The 14,168-nt window shown below is 42.8% G+C and overlaps 1 protein-coding gene across 5 annotated transcripts in view; it reads right to left on the minus strand.

Annotated features, from left to right (window-relative positions):
- Positions 1-375: 375 nt before the first annotated feature.
- Positions 376-14,168, minus strand: part of RC3H1 (ring finger and CCCH-type domains 1) — a 65,247-nt gene continuing 51,454 nt past the window's right edge. For 3 of the 5 annotated variants that reach the window (XM_083157288.1, XM_083157289.1, XM_083157287.1), the window contains exons 9-20: positions 13,191-13,303; positions 11,440-11,718; positions 11,060-11,277; positions 10,304-10,686; positions 8,945-9,115; positions 8,666-8,818; positions 6,776-6,962; positions 5,099-5,189; positions 3,921-4,029; positions 2,965-3,138; positions 1,944-2,053; positions 376-631 (exon numbers count right to left, since the gene is read on the minus strand). In XM_083157288.1, the coding sequence (XP_083013414.1) occupies positions 487-631; positions 1,944-2,053; positions 2,965-3,138; positions 3,921-4,029; positions 5,099-5,189; positions 6,776-6,962; positions 8,666-8,818; positions 8,945-9,115; positions 10,304-10,686; positions 11,060-11,277; positions 11,440-11,718; positions 13,191-13,303 (2,133 nt within the window). In that variant the 3' untranslated portion in view covers positions 376-486. The remainder of the gene's footprint in view (positions 632-1,943; positions 2,054-2,964; positions 3,139-3,920; positions 4,030-5,098; positions 5,190-6,775; positions 6,963-8,665; positions 8,819-8,944; positions 9,116-10,303; positions 10,687-11,059; positions 11,278-11,439; positions 11,719-13,190; positions 13,304-14,168) is intronic. The other 2 variants (XM_083157291.1, XM_083157290.1) reach the window with 1 other exon arrangement.

Below are 14,168 nucleotides of genomic sequence, written 5' to 3' on the forward strand. Positions count from 1 at the left end.
AAAAACAACTAATCTTGAATTGCTTGCAGATACTGCTAATTTTCATCTGTGTCTTTTTTTTTTTTTAATATATATTTTGTATTCTGTATATTTTTTTTTTATTAAAAAATGTGTTAATGTGAAAATATGTGCAGTGGTCGTTGTTACTAGTGGTGTTTTCAATGCACATTTTACATGTAGTCTCATGCTTTGGGAGAGCAGGGTAACCGGTCTTTCCAATCTCTGACCCCCAAAAACGGGGCTATGTAAGCAACTCTTTAATATTAACTTTTTTTTTTTTTCTGAGAACCAACACCCAAATAATGCTCTGAACTCTCCCTCTAAACAAACAAAAAAAAATAACAAAAACAAAAAAAGCAACAAATAACCCTTGAAAATACACATTTTGTTTTATCTCCCTCCCACACACTTCCCACTAAACTAAAATGCCTTCAGATAAAATTGAAAGGATTTATTTAGCGTGTGGGGTAAGACTGCCCTCGCTGGTCATGGAGCAGTGCTGGAGTTGACCCCAGATCTCATGGGCTCATTTTTATCTACGCCGGCTTGGGGATCCTCAGAAAGGGTTAACGAAGCAGCCTTGCCAGATAGCATGTCCTGGGCCAAGCTAGATCCATTTGGCACCTCATTGCTATAGAGAATGAAAAAGAAATATACATTTTTTGAAAAGATTACAAATAGCGTGTGCTCAACAGAGGTTAAAAGAAAAAAAAAAAAAAACAGATAACACAGATAAGACAGAACATCTTGTAATAACAAATACAGGTGCAGTGCCAGGTTCGTATGAAAAAATAAGCCCTTGACAATAAGCAATGGGCTATCTCTGGACTTTTCATGGATCTATGTGAATTAGGCTGCATCTACACATTGCGTCTTAACAGGTCCCTTTTAAAAAGGGACCTGTTTGGCAGGAAGGAGCCTGCACATTTAAATCTATGGCTGTGTCTACACATCTACACATTTTAGCAGGATGCAGTCGAACAGGAGCTGTTTTGCAGGATGCACTCAAGAGGATATATACACAAGCCTGCTGCATCCTGCTAAAACGCAATGCGTAGGCACAAGAAACAGCATCCTGCCAAACAGGATCCTGTTTGACTACATCCTGCTAAAAAACACAATGGGCAGTATTCAATGACGCTTTTTTCGTGCTCCCTGGTGAATTTTTTGACTGGAAAAGTGATTAGCTCTATTCAACACTCAAAATATGGCGACGACGAACAGTGAATGATGGCCAATTCGCCTTCTGTTGGTCACCGCAATTCGCTGCTGTTTTCCAATTGGTTTTTCACTGTGATTTGTCATGATTCGCCATGAGTGTATTCAATGCTAGGATGGCGAATTGCTTGCAGCGTGATTTTCGATGTGCTTCACCATGTAGCAATCGCCATCTTTTTAAGGTGAACAGGAATGTTATCTTTTAAAATATAGGTTTTTTTTAATTATTTGCCGTGAAAAAATCAGTATTTTTTTCTGTGAAGGGGCATGCTATTTTTATTCATGTGCGCGCCGATCATTACATATGCAGGAGCAGTGCAGCGGCTCCCTACCGGCGTGCCCCCCCCCCCCCCCCCCCCCCCCCCACTCCGACAGAGGCAGGGAGACTTCCATCTCTCTGCCTGATGCCGTCCCATCAGGGGCAGCGAGGCCCTGCGGCGTTGAATAGGGTGACAGGGAGCTGGCAGGATTCCCTGCACATGCCAAAAATCGTCGTTGAATACTGCCCACATGTGTAGACGCAGCCTTATTCAAAAATAAAAGCGGCAAATAAATCTGCTGGTTCTTTGCTTTTTTTCATGAAAGTGAGTTATGGTTATACAGAACATTTTTTTTTTTTTTAACTAATGTGAAATAAGTACAATGAGGAGCAGGCGTTTAGCTATTTTTCCACTTGAGTGCCAGTCACATACACCACTGTACAGGTGACATGAACGCTACCGTACCTGAATGTCAGTGGGAGGTCATGTGATAGAACCTTGGTCTGCGGCTCCAGTTGCCCATTCTCCACTTTGAGAACATCTGGTTTGCTCTTCACGCCCATGGAATGACCCTCCTATAGGGGGGGCGGGAGGATGGAGGCAAATGTTACTTGAACCTTTTATAGATTGGGTAGCTGTTGTGTAAGGATCAACGTCAGGAATGATACAGAGAGATTCAGAGATGTACGCTATTATTTTAAATTTCGCTTCTCTCTGATGGGTTGGTATCAAGAGCCGCACTGCACATGGTCCTGGGTTATTGTATAGGGCAGGGCTGGGCAATTGCGGCCCTCCAGATGTTGATGAACTACACATACCAGCATGCCTTGCATCAGTTCCAGCATGGCCACATAGCAAAACTAATGCAAAGCATCCTGGGATGTGTAGTTCATCAACATCTGGAGGGCCGCAATTGCCTAGCACTGGTATAGGGGAAGAGGGGTTTGGGACCCGGATTCTGTGGCGTGTGCGGAAGCCAGTGGGCTGCATCCTCTGATGCAGTTTCACTGCAGAGTAGTTTTGATGGAATCCTGAGTAACCTGAGGTTTAATCAGATGTACAATGCAATTGATCAGATGCAGGGGTTTCTAATGCAGGCAGGGCAGAGGATGCATTGTTATAATGTGGCATTAGCATCTTCACTCAGATCTGCTGACATTGAAGATGCTGCACCGGTCAACACTGTGCCCACCCTCTGTATCAGTCCCTTAGAACATCACGTGTGTGACCTAGCACTTTGTGACCTCTACATCTCCAGCTGCTGACCAGACACTCCAGCTGTTGAACTACACATCCCAGCATGCCCTGCAACAGTTTTAGCATGGCCAAATAGTAAAACTGTAGCAGGACATGCTGGGATGTGTAGTTCAATAGCTGGAGTGTCAAGGTTAGCCATCACTGATCTAGAAGCAGACAGAGAGAACTATACCACAGTTTATCACAATTTAAATTTCGGCTTTTTAAATACTGGCTCCGAGGTACTCACCATACTAAGTTCTCGTGTTCTCTTCCCAATCTCACGCTCCACTTGATGCAGCTCAAGGCTGAGTTGTTCATTGGACAACATGCTGGACCACTTGGCTGGTGGCGGCGGCGGGGGCTGCTGTTGACTTGCTAGAGAAGATGACTCTCTTTGCACCAACATGCGGTTACTTGCAACCTATAAGATAATCCATTTTGTGTGAATTTTATTATATGGAAAGAATATTGGATAAACAGCATGATATTCAAAGAAAATCTTATGCTTCAGTCTTGGTTGCATAAAATGAAGATGCCATACACTACACCACTTTTTCCCAACCTTGGACTTCAAGACACACTCCAGGTTTCAGTAATATCTATATCCTTGGCTAAATCAAAATAATTGAGGTACTAATTAATCCAATTAATTAATGTTCAAGTATGGCTATTCTTACAACCTCGACTGTTGAGTGAGCCTTGCAGACCATAAAGGTGAATCCCTGCTCTATTCAAATCATCCCAATTAGGGATGCCAATTTCAGGGCATTTTTCACAATCCCTGGATTAAAAAATGCTCAAGCCCGGTATTCCTGGGATTGAGTCTGTCCCAGCAGTCAGGAGCCAAGCTCTGGTGCAGCAGTTAGGAGCCAGGTGGTATTGCGGAGGTCAGTAGCGGATAGTGGCTGCAGTGGGTGAGAGCCGGGGGGTATTGTGGTTGTTGGGTGCTGTGCAGTGGGTGCGGCAGCAGCCAGGTGGTATGGTGGGTGGGAGCGGAGGGCAGGCGAGACAATATAGTCAAATAGTCATTCAGTCATAAAAGTATATAAGCAAAGAGCACAAATTTGAAATCACCAGTTCTCGGTATAAAGATGTGCAACCTGAACCAGGGGTAGGCAGCCATTTACATCATCAAGAGTCAGGAAATATTCCCTGTTGACCGTTAAAATGAGACTATCTACTAATCTCTGACAATGGTCTTACCTCCATCCCTCGCATCTGAGTCTGCTGACTAATTTGTTGGTTCAGCTGCTGCAGTTCCATCCTGAGCTGTTCTCTCTCGGACGTAGGTAAAGGCTTGGAAATACGCTCTCTGAGAAGAAGAATTTGTGGCTCGTTGTAATAAAAAGGAATGTAATATACCATTATTCTACCAAAACACAATTCTCCTATGTGACTTGGTATGTCCCTGATCATACTGTAAGTCACTAGGAACATAGGAGGTCTTATTTCTCATGTAAAATTTGGCATATAATTAAAGGTGTGCAATGCTAATTATCTTCATAGAGAAAAGAAAAGAAAGCTGTGCTGAAAGATTACTATTTGTTATCAGAAGAGACTGTGGTTTTGGATGGGTGAACAAGCAGTGCATATGGTACACACGGACAGCAAGTCTGTATGTTTAGACAATGGCAACCTAGGAATAATGTGTTGTACTAGTCGCCGTCCCTTCCTATTATCACTGCAACACACTGGAGAATACCAAGTGTCTCCAGCCCAGTGCCAAGGACACCAAGCACTTTCCATGCTTTACTCCTATAGGAGAATTTCAAAACCAAAAAGTTGCAAGAACCGAACAGCATTAGGCAGATTGTGCCACAAGAGTAAATCATTTTTCGCCTTATTCCCAGGACCATGCAGGAAGGTACACCAATGAAATTTATACTCTGTGGGAAGTACTCTGTGCCTCACACCTAGGCAGGCCACAGTGGGCATGCACGAGATCTCTCCAGCATCAAGCGGTTGCTGTGGCGAATGGGCATCAATGGCTGCAGCTGTCTAAATCAATAACTGCAATTAGAAATGAGATCTAGTGTGCTGCACTATTTATGTCAGCTGCTTGGATTGGGTTCAAAATTCTGTGCAAAAACAGCTTTAATTGCTGGAACCAAGAGCTAATGTGTAGAAAACATGTGTTCGTGATAAAAGTAAAATAAATAAATAAATCTACAAAAAAAAAAAAAAAAAAAAGCATATCAATGCTTGAGTCCAGGTGGTTAAATAAAATTGAATGAAATGCTTATTTGTTACCTATGCTCAAGCATTAAAATCTTTTAAACCTTGATTGTAATGTGGTTTGGGAAACTGCCATAAGAGTAACCGCTTTAGCACAACAAAGAGGAGAAGTAGAACATATACAAAAATCAGGCCGTGACACATACCTCTCACTCATAGGTCCCTGAGAAGGAAGGTTTTGATGGGTAGAATATTGAGGACCTCCAAGGCTGCTGTGACTACTGTATAGACTGTAATCTAAAAAAACAACAACAAAAAAAAAACACCACATTTTTATTCCTCTGAGAAAGTCGAAATGACGTGGAGGTCCAAGAGACATGTTATATTGGACTGGGATTTAGGGTTCCAATAGTCAGTTTCTACGCCATTATATTGTAGGGGTGAAATCTGCAGATGCGTCCTCATACATCTAGCCTTAATATGCTATATAGTGCAAGATGCCTGGTGTGAGTGAGCCGCCAGGACCATTGCAGCTCTACTAAAGTCAGGCGTCTTGTTTGTTACAGAAATGCATCTTCACTGCAACACATTGAGTCAAGGACGGACAAGATGACTGTACGGATTATTGTGATATGATACAAGTACGTTGTGCGACTAGGTCTGTATGTGGAACAGCACTTGTATTAGAAAACAGCTGCTACAGAGTAGCACTTTGTACACAGATCCAGAGAAGCAGTCACACACAGATATAGAAGTGTCAGATCAAATTAATCAGCATGGTCTCCTGCTGCGTCCTATTAGCACTGCATTGGTCTAATGTTCGATTTGGTTTATTTTACTATTCAATTTTGCTTATATAAACAAAATTTAAATCTAAATCATGCGTGGCATCAAAATCCAATAAGGAAGACTGTGCAGGCAAAGACTATATAGTACAGATCTGTACTATATTGTCCAGGTATGGCCAAACGATGGCCCTCTAGCTGTTGTGAAACTACATATCCCATCATGCCTTGCCACAGTTTTGCTATTAGGGAATGCTAAAACTATGGCAAGGCATGCTGGGATGTGTAGTTTTACAACAGCTGGCGGGCCACAGTTTTGCCATGCCTGATATAGTCCAAATCGAACGAGACTGCCTTGCCGTGCATTTCAATCCCAATGAAATTGCAAGGCGATCACAACATGTGTACACCCCTTAAGATGCATTTTCAAGAGGGGCTGTGTAGCGTGACTGCAGCGAAGATGTCGGAGGACACACCGTTATAACTTCTGGTACATTTTTCTTGAGTGTATTGAAAAACTACACTAGGATCGGCAATTTTTCCTTTTAAGCTTCACAATTGAGAGGAGTCTGTAAGGTTTCAGATAAGCACATATCTAAGTACAATAGGTGTCTATATTAGGGGAACTTTTTTCCATTATTTGGATAGTTATTAAAATCACATGAGATAAAAACTTGGAGATCTTAAAAGAAACGAGAGGATTAAGTAACCAAACCTGGTGTTTAGGACTTCCTTCAAATAGTAACAGGTGGCGACCTTGCTTATGGTAAGGCTCAAAGTGGTATATTGGGGTGGATTGGCCTAAATGAGCCCTGATGGTCAGCGACAGCACAACAGTTAAGTTAAATATATGTTCTATTAACTTGGGCTCTGTAAAAGGACACTATATTTTGTACTGCATGTCTGCAGAACTTCTCCCATATTCTCTATTAAAGACTAAAATATGTGACCAAATCACCATAAATGACATAACAATGGTGAAAATCACAGAGGTGGTTAATACTTATTTTTTTTAAGGCTTTGTGGGCATTATCTTTCTTTCTTTAAGTAAAACAACCCCCAAAAATGCTCAGTTTACACTGGATTTGGTAGCCCCACCTTGGCCTGCCAGAGCCTGCATCATAGGGCCTGGTTGCTGGTACAATGCCTTAGAGGTGCGGGAGATGGCGCCAAAACGGGATACTGTGGGTCGGTCACCAAACGGAATGAGATCATCCTCCCCTGCATCAGTAGCTCTCCGCTGGATCTCAAGGCGCTGATCCCTTAGGGTTTTGCCATCAACATTCTGTTGAGATAAACACAGAATACATAAAGTATGAAGGTAGATGGATACAATGTTCTTCTTATGCAAGACTGGGAACAAAGCACTGGGTTTCACTACACAGCTACACACAACAGTATAATGTAATCTGTAGGAGAGTATTTTAATCCATCATATCAACGCAGATTCTATCAATTGCATTTATGCTGCTCACTGAACACATCCAGCTTACTATATCGGACATGCACTAGATAAAATTTCAACAATCTGTTAACTCAAGTAATTAGTAGTTGCTTTACTCCGGAAACCGACCATGTCCCACTGACTGCTGCTTCGGACATGGATCAGTAATGGGGAACAAATGTACTGCTGCTACAGAAGCTAAAACACACTAACCGATCGGTTTCACACAAACTCAAAGCTGTATTTAAACGTTGGTTATGAATCAGAAAAAATACAAAATTCAGTTACAAATCTCCGGCAGCCGCACATCTCCCTAAAGGTCGGAATTTTTGGCACCTGCTTCGCGCTTCCTGAAAATTGCTTCTTTTTGTTGCGAGATCACAAGAGGTACAGCACGAACTGGATATAGAATCCTATTTTCCGCTATTTAGTCTTATGCTCAGGAATGTTAGGGAAGTTACAGGTCATTAAACCTTCAATGTTTTGGCCAGGGTGTGTATAGCGCAGGGGGAGGGCCCCTAGAGCCCTACTTTTCAGGACTGAGGGGGGTTAAGGTGTAAGGTGACTGACCATGAAACACTAATATTTACTAAACACTACTACTTACTGAAATGAAGATGCCCATACACGGTGCATTTTGCGGGTGTAATGTGCACTCCTGCGCACATCCCATCGCACAGTTCAAAAAATATGTGCTGCACATACTTTTTGAACTAGGTTCGGATCGCATCACACGCAAATTTCATCCAATTATTTTAACATGTATGGGCAACTTAAAAGTTTGTGTTTATTTTAATCTGATCTTGATATTTTGTTTATCCATGGAGATTATACACCAAGACTTCGTTATCTGAGGATTGGCCAAGCAGTGCTTAAGATATAAGTTTATAATTGCAGGTTATGTTCCAAATCCCAAAAAGTGGGCAGGCACTGCTTGCTGGCATATTGGAGCAGAGGGTATGTGGTCTCTGGGTCGACAATGTCTGGGTAGACATCTAAGAATGGTCGACATACCCTAGGTAACATTGGGGCAGATGTATTAAGCCTGGTGAAGAGATAAACTGGAGATAAAGTGGAAGGAGATAATGCACCAGCCAATCAGATCCCAACTGTCATATTTCAAACACAGCTGATTGGCTGGTGCGTTAACTCTTCCAAGTTATCTCCACTTTATCTCCAGTTTATCTCTTCTCCAGGCTTAATACATCTGCCCCATTGACAGGTGAGCACAAGCTTAAGGTCAATATGGACTGTTTTACCCCCACATGTGCTGTTAAGAAAAATGCTATTGAAAACCAAAAAAGTTGTACAAGACTATCCTAACAAAGCAAGAAATTGGAACTAAAAACCACCAGCATGTCATGTTAAGAATGTTGGAAAGGATGTAGTACAGACGTGACAATGCCCAATTGAAACTGGTTAAGAATGACATACAACTATATGGCCAGTAACTCATGACCATATGAAAAAAAAAGAGATCACTTAAATCTGGAAAAAGCCATAACTTCCCAAAAGTTGCGTAAAAGTAAGGAGATGGTACTTACAGTTACTTCACCGCTGCCTCCAGCAGAAACGTCTTTGGGTTTGGCGTCTTTGGTTCCGATGTAGGAACCGATCGTGTCGCAGGACCAGGGAGAGTACTGGCTGTAGTCATTGCCTTTGTACTTCCCAGAAACCTTCAGTTCCTCATCAAGATACTAAGAACATAATAAACAAACACTTATTCTGAGGCATTATAGAAACACTGAATTGTTATTTTAAGTCTACCAAAGCTGAAGTCAAAAGGCATGGACTCCAGTCAGACAAGAATTTGGGATGCTCACCTCTTCTGGATGGAAAGGGTGAGTGAGTGTGGGTGATGGGGCAAACGGTGGTGGGGAGATCACTTTCCTCTCCTCTAGTTGCGCCATGATCTCCTTGCGACGTCGGTGAAGGTCATCGAGGCTGGGGTGGGGCTGTGATTGATGTTGGGGAGGCAAACGGCCGTAGGTCTCCTGAAATATAGAACAAAAACTGCTCATACAGTATGTAAAAGCTTAATATATCATTTCATGGTATAAAAAAAGGTAAACACACCAAGGATCAAGGCCAGGCTTTCCTTGACGCATGCAATGCTAGTGTCCAAAAAAAATAAAAATATCCCAAAAACCCAAACGATAATAAATAATGGGCAGTTAACAGTATGTAATATAACAATAAAAATGTAAATAAAATAAAAATAAACAATTTTGGGTACTACTTTATTTTAGTATATTAAAGCGTTTGTGGGGTATTCAATCTTGGCCACTATTTCCGACAAGGGAAATGAGGGCCACCGCCTACTCAATGCCACCTTTTCTGCTGGCATTAAAGGCGATGTCCGACAAAACAGATCCAACTTTAAAAGCAGTCGGCAGATTGACGAATTCTCGGTCGGTTTTCAACAATCTATTTTTGTGGACATGCACCCTTTCCGACAGTCAGAACATTAAAATAAGACTGTTGAGATCCCGTCAAGCGGGACGAAAACGACCTGAGATTCCAATTGTTGGGACGTTTTGACAGTCAGAATCTCAGATTGAGAGCTGTAAAAATAGTTGCTTGCTATTGAATACCCTTTTAAAATAGAGGAAACCGGCAAGACTTAAAGCGGTGAAACGCTTAAGCATCAAGCCACACGGGCTACTTATATCCTTATGGAGCACTTTGAGATGCATTATTCCTCACTCCAACAATTTGGGCCCCAGCTGTGTTCTCTCCCCCTACAAGGACTAATATAGAGAGGAAATAACCACTGCTACCACCAGCGCCAATCCCCGGCTGGGGATGGGTGAATAACAACTAGCGCAAAAACGGGACCCTGTTTGCAAGTATATATACTGCACAATATCATACTACAGTATGTGGGAAGGTCGAGCATAGGGAGACTGTTCTATGCAACACTAAAGACCCATAGGCAATAGGCAACTTTGAGCTCAAAGTAGGTCACTTTTCCCGATGAGCGCTGATCCAAAGCTCCCGCATCAATGCAGTTGACCGCCCTGTATTAGAGGATGAGTGAACCACTTTTCATAGTCTCCTTCTAAGTGGTTCATTTGTAAGCATCCTTAATAAATAATTTGCGTTTGCTAAAGTATAACTTCTAAGGATTTGTTCTAACATTCTGTAATGCTGAAATAATAACTAAAATAAGGAAGACATACCCTATTATAGGGTGGTCTTATGTGTCCCGGGTGCGGAGTCACAGGATAATAGCCTTCTACTTGTTGGTACCGCTCTCTGGTTTCGGGTACATAAGGAGAACCACTGTTGGGTGGCATGTCCAGTGGCACAGGACTGGCACGGACCATTTCTTCTCTTGGGTAGGATTGCTGGGCAGAGGGGTAAACACGGCGGCTGTCGTAGTGCGTTGTGTACATAGGCTGGCTCATCGGAGAGTACTGTTGTGCGGGCGTCCCATACTGCGTGCTAACAACCCTGTCCTGTAAGTAGGGTGCATAGTGGTCGAGGTAAGGAGGGGTGGATTCAGGGGCTGATGGCTGAGGTCTCACAAAGCGTGACACGGTCTGAGGTGGGTAATAAACATCTGCGAAAGGAGAGGAAAATAAATAAGAGTGGCAAATCTAGAAAACCAAAAATGATAGAGAATTGTAAGCCTACATTTTTATTATATGCAGGATTCAGAATCATTCCATAAACATGAACTATTCAAAACAAGTATAATATGGGTGTATAAAGCACCCAGATGAGTTTAATTATATAATCCATCCATCCAGAATTATGCTGATAAAACTATCACCCACGCCCTAGAGCTAAGAGGAGACGGCCACAGTATCGCGTGTCACAAGACATCAGAATACACAACCGTGGAGCTAATTCCTGTTTGGGAAGGACACATAACTGTTGCAAAAATAGAAACAGAGGAACACAATAATGAGAAGATGACATAAGGGACTTACTTGGTGGGTAGGTTACAGGTTCAAAAGGAGGTCCTCCTCCCCTAGGGTCTGCATAAAACATATCAGTCTGGGGTGGAGCATACATTTGGGAACCCCGTGCTACCATATGAATCTGCTTAGATACAGGCAATGGGGGCAGATCACCAGAAACGCGCTGAGAAGATTGGTGAGAGCTGACGGGTAAGGCAGGAATGGACGACTTGGGAACGGAGTCCAACCTAAGATGACAAAAGAAAGAAAAACAGAAAAGAATGTTAAAAATCTTAAACTTCCTCCCAAATGAGACGTCAGAAACACAGGTGCATGCTACATCTTGCGTATTATTGTTCTCATTGGTTATCAAATGAAAAGCAACAATGGGAAACAAACAGCATACATACAATTCTGGTGGGGATCCTGGGCTGCTGTTGCTAATATGATCCAGTTTAAGAGGCTTCAGGCCAGAATCGTAACTAGAGTCTGTACCCCGGGAGAGTAGTTGTGTCACAGAGCTCCCCGACCCGATGCCATTGGGAAGGCCACCTTGCTTCCGGCTTGGTAAATCCATAGGTCCTTCATCTGAATGTATTGAACCACTGGGCAACCCAACTTCATTCAACTGCCCGAGGGATGCGCTCAGTGGCCGGCGAGGAACCAAGCGCTTGTTCATTTTTCTAAATCTAGTAAAGAAAAGTCCACTGGCTTTCAGGTGAGCTTGACAATGGTCGGACACAAACAGCCTGTCTAAGTAGTATCTAGGACAGTGTTTTTCAACCACTGTGCCGTGGCACACTAGTGTGCCTTGAGCTGTTCTCAAGTGTGCCCCAGATCTAGAGATGCCCAAACCAGTTTACAGCCACCACCAGTTCAACTGTTATTTACTGGTGTCTTGTTTCCATTTAAAGGGCCAATGTATTACATTTTTGGGTACTTGTTTCCTATCATGGCGCCCACGATTTTAATCTTATGACATCGTTTTGATCGCATGCAATGAATTTTTTTTTCATTGTACAGGCACCCTGATGGGTAATTACTATGTTATATGCACCCCCATTGTTAACGCCACCCCCACTATGAACGCCACCCCAAAGGGTGGAGAGCGCAGCGAGCCTGCAAGGGGCGGCGGTACACGTCTTCTGACATTTTTCATACCCCCCACTATCTAGGTCGGCGTTGAGTTGATTTTATACAGCGCAGGGGACGCGGATTACTTCACATGTATTCCTCGTCCGCTCGCCTTGCTGCGCCCCCACACTATATAAAATCAACTCCACACCGATGTGGATAGTGGGGTATGAAAAGGTCGGAGGACGCGTACCGCTGCGCTCGCCACGCTTCGGGTGATAGTGGGGGTGGCGTTAACAATGGGGGTGCATTTAACATAGTAATCACCCATCAGGGTGCCTGTACAATTACAAATCGCATTGCACCGCATGCCATTGTAATGGCATGCGATGTGATATTAAAATTGTACAGTGCGGCTCTTAGGACCCGAAAATCGGGTCCCATCGCATACCATAATTAGTCGTATGCGATAGCATAAGATGGGCGCCGTGCTAGGAAACAAGTACCTATTTTTGTTACCTGTGGGGACCAGTGTGATTTTCTCTTTTTATATGGGCGCCAATAGGTTTGTTTTTCTTCTTGTGGGGGCCAATGTGTTTTGCCCTGTGGGGATCTCATGGTGTGCCTTAGCAATTTTAAAAGCTTATTTAGTGTGCCGCAAGGTAAAAAGGTTGAAAATCCCTGATCTAGGACAGGACTAGCAAGTTGTTCCACATACAGATGTGTGGGGGAAGAGAGCAGCATTAGATCTTTAAACCAATAACTAATCCAGTGGTTCCTGTTTCAAGACTTCCTGACCACAAAGGCTCTGCAGGAACCTAGTATGTGAACTCCGGTCAGAGCAAGCAGCTAGTAGAAAGAACATGTAGCACCCCCATCTGACCATGGATTATTTACTACCAAGGTAACAGAAGACAAACCACTGCTTTTCCTGATACATTTAAGATCCTGGTAAAAAAAGGTTTGTATGAATTCAATGAAGCCACTACCTACAGCCGCTTTATCTGATCGATATATCAATATGGGCAAAACACACTCAACACACTTCAAAGCTCTTGGATTGTGCATGGAATAAATAAGCACTTACTTCTCCAGCTCCTCCTGAGAGTGGGCAAAGGTGCAGCTAGCCCCACGGGGGCAGCCTCCCCTCTGTTTCATGTCCCTGCACATGTAGGTCTTGTATTTGCTGTGCTGCGGAGGCTGTAGCAAGAGACAAGGATAACATTATTAGAGCTTGCGACAAGACGGTACCTTGTAATTTCCCATCAACACAATAAGCACTAGAATCCGGGAGATTGATTCCTAGCTATTGTCCTGCAAAGACTCACAAAAACCATTACATACAGTATTGTTTCCGAGCCACCGCAACCTTTTTGGACACGTAGAAAAAAGTGAGGTATATAATTACGTGTAGACACATACTTTCATTCATCCTGTGGTTAAATTGCACGTTCCACTAAATACATAAATCACTATTTGCTGCATGCTACAAGTGGCATTTCTGCACATACATTCTTACTTTAAATGTAGAAATTATAGTAAAAAAATGGAAATGTGGCTTATGTAACGTTCTGGGCACCTTTGCAGATTTGTCATTCCTGAAAACGAGCCGGGTTAAGACAATTCTATTGCTTGATAAAAACGCTTCTGTTTTATTTGCAAAGAAGCAATTGTCAATGTGCACAGATGCACGTACATGTGATGCAACCTTGCGGTTCTAATTGGTGCATTAATACGCAAGTGAAGCCACAGTCTAACATTTTAAAAGACAATGGTGGGAACGGCACCGATCACTTATATTGGACCTGATTTTAATGCTTTTAGGTATTTCACATGTGCAATATGCAAAAATAATACATAAGATAAACGTGTAACCGACTAAGCCACAACACCAATTCCTCAGGATGCATGATAAACACGGACTACACAAAATATAAAAGGGGAAGTCCGCAGAAAGTTCTCGGCATTAATCCAACATTAAAGTTACACCTCCACACCTCCAATATCATGGTGATGGACCTGCAAGGTTTAGGTGACCCAAGGGAAGTGATCAGATGGAAACCTT

Source organism: Crinia signifera, chromosome 8 (assembly GCF_055691185.1).
Source record: "Crinia signifera chromosome 8, ASM5569118v1, whole genome shotgun sequence".
Classification (NCBI taxonomy): Eukaryota; Metazoa; Chordata; class Amphibia; order Anura; family Myobatrachidae; genus Crinia; species Crinia signifera.